The sequence below is a fragment of the Bactrocera oleae genome, chromosome 2 (assembly GCF_042242935.1).
Source record: "Bactrocera oleae isolate idBacOlea1 chromosome 2, idBacOlea1, whole genome shotgun sequence".
NCBI classification, from domain to species: domain Eukaryota; kingdom Metazoa; phylum Arthropoda; class Insecta; order Diptera; family Tephritidae; genus Bactrocera; species Bactrocera oleae.
The window spans coordinates 28578818-28600216 of record NC_091536.1 but is presented as its reverse complement, the minus strand read 5'-3'; the positions used below and the strand labels follow the sequence as shown (position 1 = coordinate 28600216).

At 36.4% G+C, this 21399-nt stretch overlaps 1 protein-coding gene across 4 annotated transcripts in view; it reads right to left on the bottom strand.

Moving 5' to 3' along the window:
• The window catches only part of LOC106622153 (uncharacterized), a 737325-nt gene that overhangs the window by 238308 nt on the left and 477618 nt on the right, over positions 1–21399 (bottom strand). For all 4 annotated transcript variants that reach the window (XM_070112913.1, XM_070112916.1, XM_070112915.1 and 1 more), the window contains exon 14: positions 2423–2680. In XM_070112913.1, coding sequence (XP_069969014.1) covers positions 2423–2680 — 258 coding nt within the window. The remainder of the gene's footprint in view (positions 1–2422; positions 2681–21399) is intronic.

Below are 21399 nucleotides of genomic sequence, written 5' to 3'. Positions count from 1 at the left end.
TGAACCAAACTAGAGAGGGATCACGACAAATAGCGGTTACGTCAGGAGCTGCATAAAGATCCATTTTAGGCCCAGACTTGTGGAACATCAGCTACGACGCCATACCAAAACTCGACATGCCAGACGAATCTTATCTAATTGGCTACGCGGACGACATACGGACACAAGCATGGCTTGACTCACACAACCTCCAGCTCGCTATGGAGAAAACAGAACTACTACTGCTAACAAATAAGCACATACCTCTCGAAATAAGTATGCAAACGATTGCGGATACTCTAAGGACACAAAAATCGGTGAAGTACCTAGGCGTAAAATTGGACCCCAGATTAGCTTTCTGGGTACAAATTCAGCACGCCGCAGGAAAGGCAGCGAAAATCACCTCCCAACTTAGCAGACTAATGGCCAGCCAAGAAAAGAGAAAGCTTCTAATGTCCACGACCATCAGCGTCCTATTATACGGAGCAGAGATTTGGGCAGGTGTGTTAAAAAAGGAAAACCGGCGTAAATTATTTGCTAGTGCACACCGCACCGCCGCCCTCAGAGTTGCATCAACTTACCGAACGGTGTCAGGTGATGCAATATTAGTTATAAGCGGAAATGCCCCAATTGACCTTCTGGCATACGAAAGGAAAAAGCTGTGGGAGCTAAATAAAATGTCTGAATACAACAAGAGCGCATTAGACCAAATAAAGAAAGACACGATATCAGCATGGCAACGAAGATGGGAGAATGAGAGTCGCGGCAGATGGACGGTCAGACTTAAAGTACCTCTACAGAAAGGGAAAAGTCCAAGAGCCGGCTGCCTTAACAACGACTCGACTGAAGACAACGCTGAACACACATTCTTTAAATGTGAGCGATGGCAAAGGGAACGTACCGCCGTAGAAGACCTGGTCGGTCCAATAAGCGCGAACAACTTAATCAGCGTCATGGTGGAGAGCAAACCTAACTGGGCTATTATCCAGAAATTCGCAGAAACTTTGCTACGGAGCAAAAAGCGGGACCTGGATGCAGGTGCGTAGATGTAAATCTCTCAATAAAAACAATGGAATGCCACCCTGAAGTAATGCAAACGCGGTTCCAGGGTGGGCGACGCTTCCCTAGAAGGGGGGTTTTTAGTGACCTGCAAGTGGCACATACCGTTGCTGTGACGACAGCACTGATGATGCGGAAGGCATTTGTCACCCCCTCCCCCGCAAAAAAAAATGTTCCCTCTTGTGAAAAGCTCAATTTAGTACTTTTTAACATTTGCGCCTTCTCTATTTTTTAACGCTCTCTGCTAATACACTGAAATTAGTTTGAAGAAAGCACTTTGCTGGTCAAGAAATCTTGTGTAACTGAAACTACAAACACAGTGTACTGATATTTATTATACTTGTACTCTTTCAACATGTTACTACAGAGTATAATAGTTTTATGTGGTATATTTTTGTACACACAGCTTACGTACTTTTGTATACCTGTAATATATAGATATTCACTAACATAATAATAAATAATATTTAGTATACCTATATTCCTGGAATACCACACATTTTGTTGAATTTTTGTTAGCATCAACCTTCTCTTCGGTTGTTATTTGTAATGATATGTGTTTTGGAAATAAAACTTTTTCAATTACGTTGCAAACTTCTACGATGCAACTTGAAACAGTTTGTTGTGTCCGTCCTCAATGTATGTAAAGCTTGATCAATTAAATGTTGATAGCTATCCTGTGTGCTTCAATAAGGCCGCAAGTTTTAAAATTTGAGACCTGCTGGTAGATATGCGAGAGACTTTTAATTCTCTCCTTATCTTTTCAAAAAAATAACAATCTTATCTTTTCACTTCAATAACAATTACATAAATGCGTCTTTGCTCAGACGAAAATTTTGCACAAAACTGAAGATACCAAGTACAATTTTTTATACGAAATAATTTATGAATACTATCATTTCGTCTTACATTATATCAGAATTATATTATATATAGTTACACTATTATAACTTTGTTATTTTGTTTGTTTTGCTCTTTTGTTGACATATCTGTCAGTAATGTCTACTCTAAGCAAACCAAAACAAAGAAATTTGGTAGGCAACATTGATGGTGATGCGAAAGTATTACAGAGTGCCAAATGTCTTTCTTGTCGCATTTGATTGTTTCGCGTATGGCATTACAGAGTAGCCCCTCAGCACTTATGGCAAGACTAATTATAATACGTAGACTACAAATGTGCGCTGTATAATTTTATAATGCTTCCATTTAAGAAGATTCTATAAACAATATTATATAATATAATATAATATATAGCTTGTTGCATAAACTGATTTAGTTATATGCTTAGTACGCTATATGGATGTGTATTAGCATTAGAAAATTTGTAGCATACATAGTATCAGAAAATTGTTAAATTTGGTACAATATTTAAATATTTACTTACATCGAGAGTGAATCCATAATATTGCATCAATGGATGATAACTAATGAATTCATACTTTGTTTCTGAAGAAGGAAGAAAATATCCTTGTATGCAGTACGTAACGCCATAAGGTATATTTCGCACATTTCCTATAGGGTGATCAAATGTTCTATAAACAATTTGTTCATCGCTAAGTGTTTCGACAAATGTACTTGCTTGTCGAAATTTCTCGTCTGTTTCGACTGTACAGTTTAAGGTATTGATTCTAGACGACTGCAGCTAAAAATAAAATAATACATTAGTAATACACGTATTGATATTGGATAATTGTTATAATCAACGGCATTTCAGTTTTAGAATAAACTTTGGAATAAGTTGAAATTTCGTTTTGATTTCGTACATTGCATTACGCATTTCCATTTAATTACTAGTCGAATAATTGAATTTGTTGCTGCCTCTTTCTTAAAATTTGTCACAAACCAGGGGAGGTACTCTTCGCTGTCCTTAATACTAACAATCATTGAAACACGCAAATTAATTCCACTTGTAAAAAGGTACTCTTACTTCTTCATTGTTTATATCTATATTAAAATTCGTAAACTCAAAGATTAAATCCGTTGATTCCATGTCTATATGACCCGAATCTGCCAAGTAACGGGTGATCCAAGTGGAGGTACTTTTATCAATAGCCTTTTTTTGACATATCCTGCGTGAGTCGTGTCAATCTGTCATGTTATTTTTGTTTAGTATTGCTCGGCATTTCATCATAAAAAGAGTTTCGCCTGAACAACGTTTACAAATTGCTCATCTTTATTACGAAAATTCACGTTCTGTAAAGAATATCTTTCGCGCGCTTCGCTCAACTTATGGTTAACATAATCGTCCTTTTGAGCGTACTATTCACAACACCATCACCCATCTTGAGACCTAGCATTCAATTTTGGATAATATTCGATCGAATAGACCACATACAGCACGCAGAGAAGAAAATATAGCAGCCGTAGCTGTACCTTCGTAGTGTACACGAAGGCCGTGGAGAGTCGATTCAGTGCCGTTCACAGCAACTCGGACTGACGTATGTAACGACTTAGCGCATTTACCGTCGAGATCTTAAATTGAAAGCGTACAAAACACAGCTTGTGCAACTGAAGCCGCTCGACCTTCTCAAGCGACATGTTGATGTAAAATGTGTACCATATATGAAATACCGACTTTTCTAAAGCATTTTATTTTCATTGCTCATTTACGAACTATGTGTATTCGCTTTCTACAATGAATTTCTTCCTGTATGAAAGATCTAAAAACACCTAAAAGGAAACGTCGGATACCCTATAAAATATATGAGTATATCTAAATGATAAGCCTGACGAGCTGAGTCAATTTAGCCATGTTCATCTGTCTGTCTGTATCTACGCGAACTATACCAATAAACTGCTTATTTGTCGGAACTGCCGATATCGGACCACTATAACGTCATACAAACTTAACGATCGGAATCAAGTGCGTGCATGGAAAACTTTTTCGGTTGTTGTTATCAAAATACAAAAATACCGTAAGACGGTTGGTATTGCAGATGGGCGTATTCGGACCACTGCCACGTCCACAAACTCCATTAATCAAAAACAAATAAATTGCCATAACTAAGCTCTACAATAAGATACAAGACTGTTATTTGGTATGCAGGAACACGTTGGAGAGGGGCATCTGCAGTTAAAATTTTTTGAAGTGAAACTTTTTTGCGCTCGTTGGGCTGTAATTCGAGTATCGAATGAAACGATAAAGCGACAGGAAATGTTAATGTAATGTAAATTATTAAACGGGAACATCGAAAATGCGTAAATTCGAAAACTAACTTACACCACGTCAACTAACTTACACCCTTTTTATAAGCGAACTCAACAAACTAAACCAAGAAGGTGCCAAGCAAATTTTCACTACCTTATAAAGGAAGGGCTAATATATGACTGCGCAGATGTTCTGTGGCATGCGTATAAAGGAAAATTAGAATAGCAAAAAAAAAAAATAAATTTTGAAGAACATTTATATAATGAGGGAAAAATTTAAATTAAATTAAAATAAATTTAATAAAAAAAAGTTTATAAAAATTATGTGATATGATTTGAACTCAAGCAATATATTATAATATATTTGATGTAAAATTGCAATAAGGAGCTGTGCTGTACCACGAACACTAAACATTTAGTTTGGTCTAATCTGTGAACTCAAACAGCAATCGTCGTCTACTTGTTTCAAATGACCAATTTGTATGTGAATATTCTCCAAATTGCATTTCCTTTATTAGCATGTCCAAATATATTTGCATATATGTACATATGTATGTATATCCCTCAATATGCTACTTGCCAATTAAGCAATGCCGCAAGCGACTAAAAAATATTAATTTTACAATTGATCCTACCATTCTCCTCGCATTTGTATGTTGCCCATAAGCTTCTTTCTCACGACAATTCTAAAAATCAGAAAATGAAGATGTTGTTTGATGTTCTCTTCAGAGAAGAGAATCAACATGGCCTATTAGCGATTTTAAAATTTTATTAACATTTATTTCATAGTATGCAATGTATATGACATTATATTATAAAATTGCCAATCATATGAAATCTTTGATTACTTTTATATGTTCTAAGCACTTCCATATAGTACTTTTATAAGTTTACTAGTATGTATGTTTGTCGGCAAAGTTGCCTTTTGGTTATTTTCAACGTTTTGTCAGAACTCAATTTTTTGCTCCGCCCCCGCCGAGAGCTCGCCGTTACTTTCATGGCGTGCCACCATCGGAGGATTTATATCATATTATTATATTGCTTAATTTGTATAGAAAAATACTGATATCTTAGGGTATATTTAATATATATTATAATATTTACGTAAAAATATACATACACATATAATATATATATAAATTCACACAATAATTATGTGGTAGTGCACTCCTGACCCCTCCTTACTTGCTTCGTTCTAGCTGTTCTCGTAAATATTCTCTGGCCAAAGTTTACGGGCTCACATTACGGGCTCATTGTCGGAAACATGGATAAACAATGAAGAAGCTGTGGATGTGCCGAACTTCGATTGTGTCGTCCATTTCATACGTCCCAATGTAAGAGCTGGTGGGTTAGCTGTCTACCATAACTCCACTGACAGAATAAATATTGTCAATACACATATGATATGAATTTGCAACAAATGAACTGGTTAGCTGTGAATGCTGTTGCAGTTGGAGATATATGTGCGACCGAATGTGTCATAGAAAACGGACAGAGTGTGGCAATGATTGTTGTCTACATCACTCCGAGCCAGAAAATTAACGATTTAATAAAATTCATATGTAGAGCACTATTGGCATATACTCCTTGACTTTTTACCGAAAATATTGGTCAATGTGTAAGATATATAATTGAAATTTATATAATAAAATAAATAAATGAGACTCTCGATTATAGTATGTTTTTGTGTCAAAAATGGGTTGAATCGGATCAATACTTCTTATAGCCCTCATATACCTAATATAAAGATTGTTGAACTTCCGCGTGGCTTTATACCGCATATATCGGCCAATATGTGAGTTATCTCAAGGAACATGAGAGAGTATGTTTTACTCATCACAAGGTATCTTTGTGCCTAAAATGGATCAAATCGGGTGAAAATGTTACCTAGCCTCATGTAACTAATATCAGGATTTTCGAACATTCGTCTGACTTTACTTCATTTGATTGCTGATAGTATGTAGCTGAGGTACCTTAATGAAACAGTGGGAGCATTTTTGTTAGTTTTTAATTAATTAATAAGTTAATTTTAACTCCACTCACCGTTGGCAAAATTATTTAAAAAAAGGAGTCGATTTAGGCGGGTGCTCGAAGATCTAATCGCTAGAGAGTCGAAATGCTAAAAAGCGGGCGGGATCCTTCTTTTAGTCCCTTATATATCTGCTGATGTCTTCATGGTGGTGTGATCGGTGTTAAGTTGTATTTGTGTTCGTGTTGGTGCATGGTGTAGTGATGTGGAATGTATGGTATGTAGGTATGGAATGTATGGTAAGTAGATGTGGTGATGTGGATGTGAATTGGTGTAGTGTGACAGTGTCTTACGGTGAGGGGGGATTGAGTGGTCACTTAGCCATCCCGGCCCCCCTAGGCAAATTATTAGCCTAGTAGTCGCTGCAGCTGTTGTAACGTTGACACAACGCTGCTCAGACCATTGGAACGACGTGGTTGCTGTCTAGGCTGTCGACGCCGTGGTGTTACATTTCGCGGGTGTACCGCACGAGTTGAGGGTCGAGGTCCTGTTGCGCGGATTCGCAGAGTAGGTCGCCGACCAACGTCGCGCCTCGAGGTGCGATGAAGTAGTGTGTGATGTGGTCTGCTGAAAATTTGGCACAGACCCGTGGACACACACTCTTGAGTCCCATGCGTGTGCGATAGGCAGTTTAGACAGTGCCCGTGTGCCTGGGCAACTTTCTGTCGTTGCAATGGTCGCATACTTCTAAAAATCCCACAATGTTGCAGGCGATGTGGGCGCCGACAAATGGGACATCGTATATGTGCCTCTGAAGGCGGCGATGATAGCGTCGGTGAAGGTCGCGTGCCACCGCGAGGAACTGGTGCTGACATCGGTGTCGTTGCAGGTGCGCTTGTAGGGGCAGTTGCAGCTGCAGATCGGGGCGTTGGGGTAGGCCCCGTGCGTGGCACGTTGGTAGCCGACCGCACAGTTGGCATGGGAGTAGTTGGCGTATCCACATCTATGTTAATCTGTATGAACGAGTTGTTTATTTATGCAGATTTGTCATATAAAGGATATGGATGATCGTGCCACGTTATGTGGCATGAATGGGTCATCGTATTGATCGACCTTTTTTTTTTATTAGTTATTTGTTATTTTAACGGTTATTAACGAGTTTTTCGGTTTTTTGCTTCTTGATTATTTTATTGTATTGCGGTAGTATCGGTTGATTGTTTGCTTGATTTGCTGCGTCGCAATTATCGGCGGTTAGGAGAAAGCATAGCTTCACGAGCGGTCTGGTTAGCATTCCGCCTTGTGTACGAAGATCAACCACTCGTATGTGACCGTCGGAACCGTAATTTAGCTTTTCTATGCGCCCAAGCCGCCATTCGGTAGGGGGTAGACAATCATCATGGATGAGGACACAATCTCCAAGTCTTGGTGCTTGTTCAGGAGTCTTCCAACGGTATCGTTTATGGAGATCCTTTATGTATTCTTCTTTCCATCGACGGCTGAAATCGTGATGGAGAATTTTAATTCTTTCCCAGCGATTTAATAAGGATAGCGACTCCACGCCTGGCTCAGGTATGGTCAGAATGGGTGTTCCTTTGAGAAAGTGCCCTGGAGTTAAGGCTGTGAAATCGGAGGGATCTTGCGAAAGGATTGTAAGAGGCCGTGAATTGAGAACGGCTTCAATTCGAATTAATAATGTCGTGAATTCTTCGTAATTGAATTTGTAATTTCCAGATACTTTTTTAAAGTGGGATTTGAAGCTTTTTACAGCTGATTCCCATAAACCACCCATATGAGGAGCGCTTGGGGGGATGAATTGCCAATTAATGCCTTGGGGCGCGTACTTTTGTACAATCTCAAGTGAGACTTGTTTGATAAAGTCCACAAATTGTTTTTCGGTAGCTCTTTGAGCCACAAAGCAGACAAAAACAGCCACATAGCCTTTCATCATAGTGACCCTAGCATGGACGCCTTTTTTTGAAAAGGCCCAGCAAAATCGACACCTGTGATGGAGAAAGGCAGAGCAAAGTTGCAGCGTTCCGGAGGAAGTTATTTGGGGCTTAAGTCGGGGAATGTAAAATTCCTGGCGGACCATATGTTGCATGAGGCGATGTTCGGCATGAGGCATTAATATGTGGATATAGTTAATGAGTAATGTGGCAAGTCGAGACTTCTCTGGTACAATTATGGGATGGCGTTCGTTATACGTTAGGCTTGAATTGGCAAGCCGACCATTCACATTCAAGAAGACCTTTCGTATCGAGGAATGGGTTTAGATCTCTTGTCAATAGTTTTGATTCTTTCAATAGTGATATATCGCGGCTGAAGTGGCACGCTTGAGTATATGCGATAAGAGCGACCTTTGCTTTTTGTAAGTCTAGGTGCGTCACTGTGTCGCATTGGGAATATAATGAAGTTACTCCCTTAAGTTTAATTTTGAGCCGCTCTATGAACTTGAGCATATAAGCGATTATTCTGAGGGCTCGTGGCAACGACGAAAATCGTTCGAGGATGTCAGTATCATCCACGGTTGTGTGAAAAGAGTCGATTTTTCGACTTTCTGGGGCAATTATATTGCGCATGGGCGATTGTGGCCAAGAATCGGGAGATTCTGTTAACCATCGGGTGCCATTCCACCAGAGGGTGGTGGTTTGCATCCTCTTGTACCTAGAGCAGCAGGATTGTCAGCACTGGCTACATGTCGCCAAGTGGCTGATCCTATTAGGTCAAGGATTTGAGACGTTCGATTGGAAATATACGTCTTCCATGCATGTGGTGGTTTTTCTAACCAGGCTAGTACGATTTCAGAATCGGACCACAGATATAGTTTGTATTTTGCCATGTTTAAATGCATTCGCACCATGGATACTAGTTTGGCTAGTAGTAGCGCTCCACACAGTTCAAGTCGTGGCAGACTTATTGTTTTTAACGGAGCTACTTTTGATTTTGCTACTAGTAAGTGGCTTGTGGTCGCAATGTCCCTTTGTGTGCGAACATATATAGTTGCGCAATATGCCTTTTCAGAAGCGTCGACTTTGTGCTCTGGGGCATAATTTACCCATCGTGGGATTTGTATTTGTGAGATATTGTGTAGATTGTTTGCAAACTGGGACCACTTTTCTAAACGAAGTAGTTTTACTTGTTCGTCCCAGTCGGTTCCATCTAGCCATAATTCTTGTATTAGAGTTTTGGCTTGTATCATAACTGGCGAAAGCCATCCTGCGGGGTCGAAAAGTTTCGCCACAAAGGATAGAATTTGTCGCTTCGTTATGGCGGATAATGCAGTTATTGACTCCATTGGATCCCCAGAGTTTTTGTTGTACTTTCCTTTTCGAATTTAAGGAAATTAGTATCCAACGGATTTTTTTTAGGTATGTCCTTTAAGATATTAGTGTGGTTCGCCGTTATCTTTTTTAACGGAAACCTTGCGGTTTTGAGGGCTTGTGTCACTTGAGCTAGTGACTCGTATGCTTGTGAAAGAGTATGACTTCCAGACAGGATATCGTCTACATACGTTTGAGTTTTTAACACTTTGGTTGCCAGAGGAAATTCTGACTTTGTGTTTTCTGCCAGTTCGTGGAGTGTTCGAATGGCTAAATATGGAGCACAGTTGACGCCAAAGGTAACTGTTTTTAGTTTATAGTCGCGTAGTGGACTATTGGGAGATTTTCGGAAAATAATTCGCTGAAAATCTTGATCGTCTTTATGTACGACTATTTGCCTATACATTTTTTCGACGTCTCCGTTAAATACGTATTTGAATATACGCCAATTTAAAATGAGTAGCATTAAATCTGGTTGGAGCGTGGGTCCCGTAAATAGAATATCATTTAGGGAATTCCCCGAGCTAGTAGATCTTGATGCATTAAAGACAACTCTTACTTTAGTTGTATTTTTTGTCTGGCTTTACTACTGCGTGATGAGGCAAGTAAACTGAGTAATATTTGCCATTTATGATTTTTTCGCATCGGCTTACGTCCTCCATGTGGTCTAAATGGAGGTATTCTTCCAACACGCCATCGTATTCTGGCTTAAGCTCACCTTTTTATACTCTCGCAACCTGTTGCTACAGAGTATAATAGTTTTGTTCACCTAACGGTTGTTTGTATCACCTAAAACTAATCGAGTTAGATATAGGGTTATATATATATAAATGATCAGGATGAAGAGACGAGTTGAAATCCGGGTGACTGTCTGTCCGTCCGTCCGTCTGTCCGTCCGTCCGTGCAAGCTCTAACTTGAGTAAAAATTGAGATATCTTTATGAAACTTTGTAGACATGTTTCATGGTACCGTGAGACGGTTGGTATTGCAGATGGGCGTAATCGGACCACTGCCACGCCCACAAAACGCCATTAATCAAAATCAAATAACTTGCCATAACTAAGCTCCGCAATAAGATACAAGACTGTTATTTGGTACACAGGATCACATTAGGGAGGGGCATCTGCAGTTAAAATTTTTTTTTAAAAAGTGGGAGTGGTCCCGCCTCTAAAAGGTTTAATGTGCATATCTCCTAAACCGCTAACGCTATAATAACAAAATTCACTGGAAACAAATGTTTGTAGCACTTCTATTGACGGTGTGAAAATAGTTGATATCGGGTGGCAACTCCGCCCACTCCCCATATAACGGTACTGTTAAAAACTACTAAAAGCGCGATAAATCAAGCACTAAACACGCCAGAGACATTAAATTTTATCTCTGAGATGGTATAAATTGGCTTTATACGAACCGCGTTCAAAATTTGTCAGTGGGCGTGGCACAGCCCACTTTTAGGTGAAAACCCATATCTTGAGATCTGCTCAACCGATTTCAACCAAATTAGGTGCATAACGTTCTTTTCATGTTTCTATCTCATAGTGTGAAAATGGGCGAAATCGGACTACAACCACGCTTACTTCCCATGTAACACCATTTTCAATTCCATCTGATTCTTTCACTTTCCACTATGCAAATCAGGTAACAATGATTATATCGGGGTAAAACTTTGCGTGAATAATGCAATTAAAGTATGCCACCTTGCGGCCAAAAATTGTCTAAATCGAACCAAAACTGTTCAAACCCCTAAGTACTAAATATGTGGACCCCAGTGCCTATAGTTGACCTTCTACCGAAAATATCAGTCAATCCACAAAGAAATCTCAAACGAGTATACCATTTGACTTTGCGAGAGTATAAAATGTTCGGTTACATCCGAACTTAGCCCTTCCTTACTTGTTTAAGTAAGTTTTTTTCCATACTTAAAAACTGCTGTATTGCAGAGGTGCGAGAGTGACCTAAGGCGAGTGTGTTAGGAAATTGTTGTTTTAGTGGCAGTCGTACGACGTACCGACCGTTATCTGATCTAGTAGTTGTGGCTTTGTAAAAGTCTTCACAATACTGATCTTCAGGGGTTGTGATTGATATGGGGGGGAGCTCTTCTAACTCCCAAAATTTCTTTAATTGTGAATTGAGGTATTCGTTTGAGATTTCCTCTAGTCCACTTAGGATCCACCCAAAAAGTATTTTGTGCCAATAGTGTATTTGAAATTTTCTCAATACCTTCGAGTATTATCTGTGGTATGAGATCGCTGCCTAATAGAAGGTCTATTTGAGCGGGAGTGTTGCAGTTGGGTTTAGGTGTGAAACCTTTTGCCAATGCTTGCTATTTATGTGATAGCTTGGAAGCAAATTTGTAAGTTGCGGTAAGACTATAGCTTCTGCTTGTATGTGCTTATCCGCTTTGGGGGAAATTAAGGTAATGGGAAGTATAGTTTTGTTGGCAGTTGTAGCCTATTTTGGGGCCTAGACGCTATGAAAGATCCTTGGTCTATTAAGGCCCTAAGTTTAAACAGTTCTCCTCAGTGTTCGATGGAGACGACTGCTGTAGGCAGTAGTACTCTACTTTGATTTTCGCTGTGTAGCGTTTGGGTTTTTAATGACTTTGAGCAGCATGGTGCTTCTTGGCAATTTTCGGGATTTGCTGTTGCAACTAAACCCGTGTCTCTTTTCGTATTTGCGCTGTTTGGGGGTGAACTAGAAAAATTATTTATATGAAGCATAGATTGATGTCGTTTATGACAATAAACGCAATTGAACTTGCTTTCACACTCTTTAAGAGTATGCGAACGAGACAAGCAGTTTGTGCAAAGTTTTTTTGTTCTCACAAAATTGTTCCTATCGACAATATTTAATTTTTTGAATTTATCGCTAAATTTAAATTTATGCCCTCCTGTACACAGTTCGCATGACGTTTGTTTATACTGTTCGGATGTGAACGATTGATTTTTAAAAAAAACTTCTATTTAAAATGTTATTGCTACTGGTTTGGGGTCTATTAAAGCTTCTATTGAGGTCGTTTTGAACGTTTTTAGTTCTAACTAGTTTTTTGTCTACCCTTTCTGCTATTTCATATTGGGTAGTTAGAAATTCTTTCATTTGCTGCCACGTGGAGATGAGAGCGATTGCTCCCACAACAGTAACGATTTTTCTGGTAGTGCCGCGGTGCATATCCAGACCAGAATAGGGTCCCAGCTGTGATATTTTGTGTCGATAAAACCGACAAACAATTAGAAACAGTGGATTGTAGTCTAATAAATTCATCACTTGTTTCTTTCTGAATTTTAGGCAAGTTCATTAGTATCGTTACTTGCTTATCGACCAATATTCTTTCATTTTCGTATCTTGCTTTTAGAGCTTCCCAAGCCAGATTGAAATTATCGTCATTTAGTGCGAACTGTTTGACTATGACGCCTGCTTGACCTTTTGTTTTGTATCGGAGATGATACAATTTTTCTGCATTTGTTAATTTTGGGTGGTTTATGTAAACGGCTGTAAACATGTCCCGGAAGGACGGCCATTGTTCATAACCACCATGAAAGATTTCTGTATCACATGTGGGTGCCTGAATTTGACTCTTGACATTGAATTTGTGGCAGCTCTACTCTCAGATGTGGAGCAGGTGCAATGGCTTTAATTAATTTTAATTGATCCGAAATCATTGCTTTTGTTTCTTCAAACTGGTCTAAGCAGTTTTCGTACTTGGCGTAAGCCGAGGATTTAAAATTTTCAGGTAGATCTGAGTCGACAGATTCTACTATTGCGTCATATGCAGCTTGGAGACGTGTCCAGAAGTTATCAAGATTTTCCTTTTTGATTTCTAATACCGATTCAGAATTGTCCTGAATCGGCGAAGATGAAAATCGAGTGCAGTATCGTATTAGACTGTCACTCTCAGAGATAAATTTGGTGTATGAAATATCTTTCACCCGTTTTTGTTTTGTAGCACCTTGCTTTGAGCGTGTAGCTTCTGCAGGTGTACATGGACTCATTTCTTCAGAAATCATTTTAGGTATTTTTAGCGACTGTGTTGCTTTGGATTCTTTTTAATCTGAGCTCATTTAGAAAATAAAGAAATAAATTTAAAATTCCTCAGTGTCGACCGCTATATGCTCGTATGTAACGAAACTCTTTTAGGTAAATAGAGTTTTTTTTTTTTTGGACAAAATTAATTTTAATTTTCGTATATGTGTATAACCGCAAACTCTTTTAGTTAATAAGAGTTTTTAATTCGAATTAAGTTTATTAAATACGCGGATTTAGTTTTTTATAATTACTGGCCGTATTTGTTTTTAATTTATTAATAATCGAACTTGTATTTATTTTATGTTTTTATGTCCTTATGTAGGGATATGTAGGTACACCCTAATGCGTGGACTTGTAGATATGTATTTATATACTTGAGCAATTGAGAGTTCGTTGAAGAGATCAATGCACTTTGTACCTAGGTATACACGAATTATTGTGCTGAAATGTTTGTGCGCAATCCTGCTTGTGTTTGTTTGCCAAAGAACAAGGGGTATTGCGGGATATTTGCCAAAATGGACTATGAAGCAATTTTTAGTTGAGAATGTTTTATATTATTGTTTTTAGCTTTCGTTTAAAAATAATCGATATTTAAATAATTAAATGAATTAAGAATATGTATTTGTACCCACTGTATATGGGGTATGTGAGCGTAGGCAGATCGTATGCCGTATGTACAAGTGTGTATGTATGTGACTGTGCACGCGTGATCTTTTTCGGCGTGAGAGAAGAGTGTGGAGAAAAGTAAAAATTGTAATACGCAGGTATTTTACCGACTGCGCTTATGTTACTATATTCTGATATAATATATATGTAAAAATATAAGTGAATGTTTAGTTATAAGATTTATCGGCAAATGCAATTTGCATATTGTTTGCCGATTGAATGTATATACAGTGGCGAGCAGAATTGAGTGCATGTTTACAAAACTGACTTTGATCACCCATAAAAACAAAATCACACAAGCAAATCCAAATTTTTTTTTGGTTTTATTTTTATTATTTAATTTGTAACAAATTCCAGTAAAGAAACAATGACTAATGAGAAAAATTCGAAGAGTTTGAAAGAAAAAACGAAAGAAACTCGCATAAACTCAATTTTGCACTTTAAACAAAAGTTCAATAACTAAATAGATTTCAATATTTTGTCCATAGACCCTTATTGGAAATTCTTTTACGCGGTCTGGCATGCTCTCTACCAAATTTTCAATAATATCTTTCGGAATACGACTCCATTCTGCTGTTACACGATCCCAAAGGTTGCCCATGTTTGTTGGAGCTGTTTCCTACTGCCCGATCCGTCTTTTCACTATTGACCAAAGATTTTCAATCGGGACTTTGTGCTGGCCACTCCATCAATTTAAAATGTTGTTTTCCAATCCATTCCTTTACAAGTTTTGCTGTGTGCTTCGGATCCCCATCGTGTTGAAAAAAAATTTCTTGTTCAGGATAAGCACATTTCTCAATAAAATTGGGAAGATTGGTTTGCAGAATTTGAAGATAGTCCTCTTTTCGCATGATACCATCTACTAAACGAAGAGGACCAACATGCCACTATGTAAAGCATCCCCAAACCATAATATTTCCACCGCCATGTTTAACAGTTTGTTTTACGTGGTGTCTTTGTATACGTTCTCCGGGTCTACGCCAGCAGTATTGCTTTCCGTCTGACTGAAAACGGTTAAATTTGGACTCATCAGACCAGACAACACGTTTCCAATTATCAATGGTCCAATTTTGATGCTCCCTTGCAAATTTCAAACGCGCTTTAATATTCTTATCGGACAATGCAGGTTTGTTTTTTTTCACACTTGAAATATATCCGATGTCTCGTAGCGCTCTTCTAGCAGTCCATTCACTAACTTTTTTGTTAATGACCAGAGAAGCACCCTTTGGTGTCAGTAGCTTGTTTTTTCTCATTTCGGACATCATTAGTCGAGCATCTGAGTCCTTCAATAATTTTTTGCGACCTGCGACTTGCGGTTTGAGAGTCACATTTCGCCTCTTTTGAACTGCGATCACCGCCGATTGGCTAATACCAAGCCTCTTGGAAATTTTCCGCGTAGTACAGCCATTCTCGGTCAGGCTCACAACATTATTTTCCATTTCTTCAGATAATTTTCTCATTTTTTTTAAATATCGACAAATTATTTTTAATTTGAAACCAATTCACAAAAACTGCTTTGCTTCGCCCGAAACACCGTTTAAACCAGAGATAAAGAGATGCCCAACTCGTCTCTCACTGGAAATCAGAGAGCAATTGCTAAACGTCAAAACCTACTGAGCTCAAGCAACTGTCAAAGTTTAGTAGGTCTGACGTTTAGCAATTGGTAAAAGAGGGACGGCCAGATTGAAATCCTGCAAAATTGTTATTCGAATGGAGACATTTTTCATATTTTGCTCTTCATTTGTAACGGCCGTTATTTCGAAGAATAACATAAGAAAAATAGCACGCAGCTTGTGTACATGTAAGTATATTTTAATTTTTATTAGATAAATTAGCATTTATTTAATAATTTTTAACTTTATTTTACAGCCGAAATGCCAAAAGTGAATTGGAAGAGGTGTGTTGCTGGCTGCAGCGAGGAAGGACGTATATTCAATTTTCCGAATGAGGGAACGGATCTCGAACGGTGAGTAAATCAAAAAATCAGTTAATTAAATAGTGCAAAAAGTGTGTTAAATGTGTGATAATATTCCCAAAAAGTGTTTAAAAAAGTTTAAATAATTGTAAAAAGTGTTAAAATATAATTCGATAGTTTTCGATATATTAAAATTTAGAAAATTAATTTTTTGAAGTAACGACTGTGCGCATATCATAAATTATTTTGGATGTGCTATTAAAAATACAATTTAAATTGTAGTTCTGCATATATTTAAGTGAGGTGAGTAAATCAAAAAATCAGTTAATTAAATAGTGCAAAAAGTGTGTTAAATGTGTGATAATATTCCCAAAAAGTGTTTAAAAAAGTTTAAATAATTGTAAAAAGTGTTAAAATATAATTCGATAGTTTTCGATATATTAAAATTTAGAAAATTAATTTTTTGAAGTAACGACTGTGCGCATATCATAAATTATTTTGGATGTGCTATTAAAAATACAATTTAAATATATTTAAGTGCAAAAGTGATCAAAAAAGTTTTAAATAATTGTAACAAGTGTTAAAATATGAGTTTCGATAGTTTACGATTTATCTAAATTTAATTCTAAAATTATTTTGAAGTAACGACTATCGTTGAATATTTATGATAATTATAAAATAACTAACTAAATTAAATATCGGTACGTCTTGATTAAAATAAAAGTTTACTTGTTTTGCCATTTTTTGCACTGTTATAATTATATATATTTTATATTATATTATTTTATAATTTACGTATATAATTTTTTTCTTTTAATAGGCGTAATTGTTGGCTCAGACGTTTAGGTGTTTCTGAAAGATTTAATGAGTTAAGTACTTTGGAAAATTTTGTTACCGACTGGCCTCGTTTCCCAGGTTGCACCCAAAGCCGCATAAAATCGTTAGAGATTAGGAGTAGGGGATTCTCTTTTGAACAAAAGTTCGTGTCGATTTCATGCGATGAAACGTCACTGAAATGTCATTTGCAGTATGATAGGAAATTTGATAGGATAATAGGTATTGAAGATTATAGCGATGAAAATCGCACTTCGAGATTAGCCACAACTGCAATGACCATAATGGTGCAAGGTATAGGTGGGGAGCTTTGGTCCCACCCATTAGCTTATTTTTTCGTGAAAGGAGCCTGCAAAGGGGATGTCCTCAAGAAATATATTATTGAAGTCATTATTCAACTCCAAAATATAGGACTAATTCCTTGCCATTTTGTATGCGACCAGGGCACCAATTTTCAAAATTTTGCCAATTTGTTAGGTGTTTCAGAGTCACGACCTTTTTTTAATGTTAATGGCAAGGAAATATATTTTTTTTACGATAGCCCCCATTTAATAAAAAGTAGTCGCAACTGTTTACAGAATTTGAAAAATACGGTTTTCTTTAAAAATTGTCGCGTAAGTTGGTCGGATATTATTCATTTTTATGAAATCGATTCAAAGTCGAGTTATCGGTGTGCGCATAAATTAACCGATGCTCATATTTATCCCAATACCTTCCAAAAAATGAAGGTTAAATTTGCATCTCAGGTATTGAGTAATACGGTCGCTTCTGGTATGTTGTCCCTTTATAGCTCGGGAGCTTTAAGCTCGAACAGTGGGAGCTTTATTAATACCGCGGAATTCGTTTCTTTTTTTAATAAATTATTTGACATTTTTAATAGCAGTTTCGTTGAGGCTATTGTACCCACTAAAAAGTGTTTGTAGGTTCCCCAGAACAGTTAGAGTTTTTAGATGAGGCCGAAAGAATTTTAAAAACTATTCGGGTCGTAGATAAGTTAGAAAACAACACAACCAATAATTTTAGTTTTTTAAAGGGATGGGTATTAAATATAAACAGTTTAAGACGTTTGTGGCGATTTTTGTAAAACTCAGGATTTCCATACTTGAAGACTAGAAGACTATGTCAGGACAGTTTGGAACATTTTTTTGGGCAGATTAGAAGCAGAGGAGGTACTAGAGTAACGCCTTACATTTTCTCTAGTTTATTTAGGAAATCGTGGGGTTTACGTTATGTAAATATCGTAACAAAAGGAAACTGTGAGCTGCCTTTAGAACCTGATGCTACAGTAATTTCAGAACATTGTAATAATGTTCTACTTAATGTGTGCAATGATTCACTTTGGAACGACCTTTCTTGGCAGGATTTTCAAGGCTTACCACTACTACTTCTTTAGATAGTACTTTAGAAATTAACTTTTTAAAAGAAAATGCTTTTAGTTATTTTTGCGGCTATCTTTATTTAAAAATTTTCAAAATGCACTCATGCTCCCTTCCATTAACTTATTTAGGAGATGAAATTCCTTCGGACGAATTCATCTTCATATATCAAAATCAAATAGGCAAATGCAATTTAGTGAAGCCGCCTCAGGAGTTTGTTGCATTTGTAAAAGTCTTGGAAACAAAATTTTTAGAAGAATTCGATAGTAATTGCCATAAAATAGGAATAGGAGACATTCTTTTTAATAAAATGAAAGATGTTAGGCCCTTTTTGTGTTGTGAAAATTGTGACCCGAAAATAGTTATAGCCCTTTTCATTCGAATAAGAATTTATTTTATAATAAAATTTTTAAATAAAGAACTTTCTGTCCCTAATTTTAAAAATAAAATTTTGTGTGTTTCACACCTATAGGTTTTTATATTTATTTTTTAGTGGTTACAATAAGTGAACTTAATATACAATATTATACCAAACAAATTTTTTAAACAGATAGGCTAGAACAAAGAGGTTCTAAAATTATAATTAAATTTTTTTTTAAGTAAAATTAGAATTTGGGGTTTAAATGTAGGCATATGTATATATGTATATTTTTATATTACTAAATATTTTATTTTATCTGTGATATGAAGTGATATTGTTTTTGTTAATTTTATTTTATATGGATTAATCTGTGAATTGTTATCTTTTGTTTTTTTATACAAATAAATGTATAATGGGTGATATAGGCCTACTGGGGAACCGAGCACCCAAAAATAACTTCGGTAACGCTCCATTTTGCATACCTCCTGGGTGGTGTGGAAACTGCAAATTGGGTATTTTAATTTAAATGCCCAAAAATTATTATTTTGTCCGATCTGGCTACAATGGAAAATGTTATAAAAAACGCTAATTTTGAGGCGCTCTCCCACTGGAAAGAGTTGGGCATCCCATTATCCCTGGTTTAAACTGCACTAAGAACATCAAAAATAGCATAAGATCAAATATAACGGTGAATCTGGCTAATTTATGCTGAGAAGAGAAGAGAGAGGGCAAAATACTTGGAAGTCATAACACGAGCAAAATTGAGTTTATGCGAGTTTCTTTCGTTTTTTCTTTCAAACTCTTCGAATTTTTCTAATTAGTCATTGTTCTTTACTAGAATTTGTTACAAATTAAATAATAAAAATAAAACAAAAAAAATTTTGGATTTGCTTGTGTGGTTATGTTTTTATGGGTGATGGAAGTCAGTTTTGTAAACATGCACTCAATTCTACTCGCCACTGTATATGTATGTTTGTATGTTTGTCTTTTTGCTGTAATTGTTATTGTGCCTTTAGCTTATTTTTTGTTACGCAGTCCTGCTTATTGCTTTATTAAGCCTAAGGGGTATTGCCGGAAATTCTTTGCAAGTAAATACTTAAATTTTTATTTTTTATTTTGTGGTTGTTGTGTGTATATATATATACAAATGTAACCGCATAAACTAAGACAATCAATAATTTGTTAATATAATATATATATACATATATGTATATGTAAATATAAGTATATATGTATATAAGTATATTCTCCCGTTTTTTTTTTTGTTTTTTGTATCGGTTTTTTGAAATTTTCCGTTAACATTAGGAAAAATTATAAGTATATAGTACTATAAGTATATAGTACTTATTATAAGTATATAGTACTTAAATTTTTAGTTCCGAGTTTTTTTTTTTTTATTTTCCGTTAACGTTTCCTGTACCCGTGGTTTCAAACTGTTAAAACGGTTTTTTTTTGGTTTTAAAGGTATAGAGGATTTCCAAACATACATATATAATAAATAAAAAATGAAAACGATACACTTACTTTGTCTCGCCTCAAGGGAGTTTTGGGGAGACTGTATTTGTTTTTTCTTTTTTTTTTTTGAGGGTTTTTTGTGTATGCCCTTTTTTCCTTGAAGCCAGCTGTTGCCTGTTGTGCAGCTCTCTCCCTGTGTTTTGGCTCTATATGTATATTTTATTGTTAATTTCACGCCCGTTTTTGATTAATATTGGTTTTTTTTTTATATTTTTGGGTTTCGCGCCGCGTTTAGAGTTTTTGAGTTTTGGTTTCGCGCCCGTTTGTTTTTGTGTTTAAGTATTTGATTTTATGTTTTTGTGTTTTGACACATTAAATGTGTTTTGCCGCTTTTCCACTTTTATGTTATATATGAATGTGTATGTGTACGAACATATGTTGGGTCACTGAACTCTCGACTTCACTTTTTCGATATGTATGTATGTATGTATATATATGTATATGTCCATATTATTTCTTTATATACACATATAACAATTATATATATTTATATATTTCTATATATAACTGCACTTTCTGGGTTTGGTTGTTGTTTTTTTTTTCCAATAGCTGTCACATCACCTTTTTTGTTTGTTTTTTTTTTGTTTACTTTTGGGCACCGCACTTTTGTCACTGCACCTTTTTTTTTTGTAGTTTTTTTTTTAATTTTTTGTTTTTTTTCACTGTTTGTTAAATTTTATATTTTTTTTCACATTATTTGTTGTTCACGTTATTTTAATATTTTTTTTTCCTCTTTTATGTTTAACTACCCATAGTGTCGTCCACTAGGGCTCGAAGGATCATTTTTAATTAATTAATAAGTTAATTTTAACTCCACTCACCGTTGGCAAAATTATTTTAAAAAAAGGAGCGGGCGGGATCCTTCTTTTAGTCCCTTATATATCTGCTGATGGCTTCATGGTGGTGTGATCGGTGTTAAGTTGTATTTGTGTGCATGTTGGTGAATGGTGTAGTGATGTGGAATGTATGGTATGTAGGTGTGGAATGTATGGTAAGTAGATGTGGTGATGTGGATGTGAATTGGTGTAGTGTGACAGCAGAGAACTTAAAACAATGAGAAGGTGCAGGTTCGACAGCGAACAATTTGTAGGAATTTATCAAGGAGTTCACCACAGATGCACGAGAAACAAATAACATTTTTCGCTTTTATAACAGCGGTGAATCTGTACACATACGCTCTCTTAACATAACCAACCGACGAATATTGAAGAGAATATAATATGTGAGCAAAACTG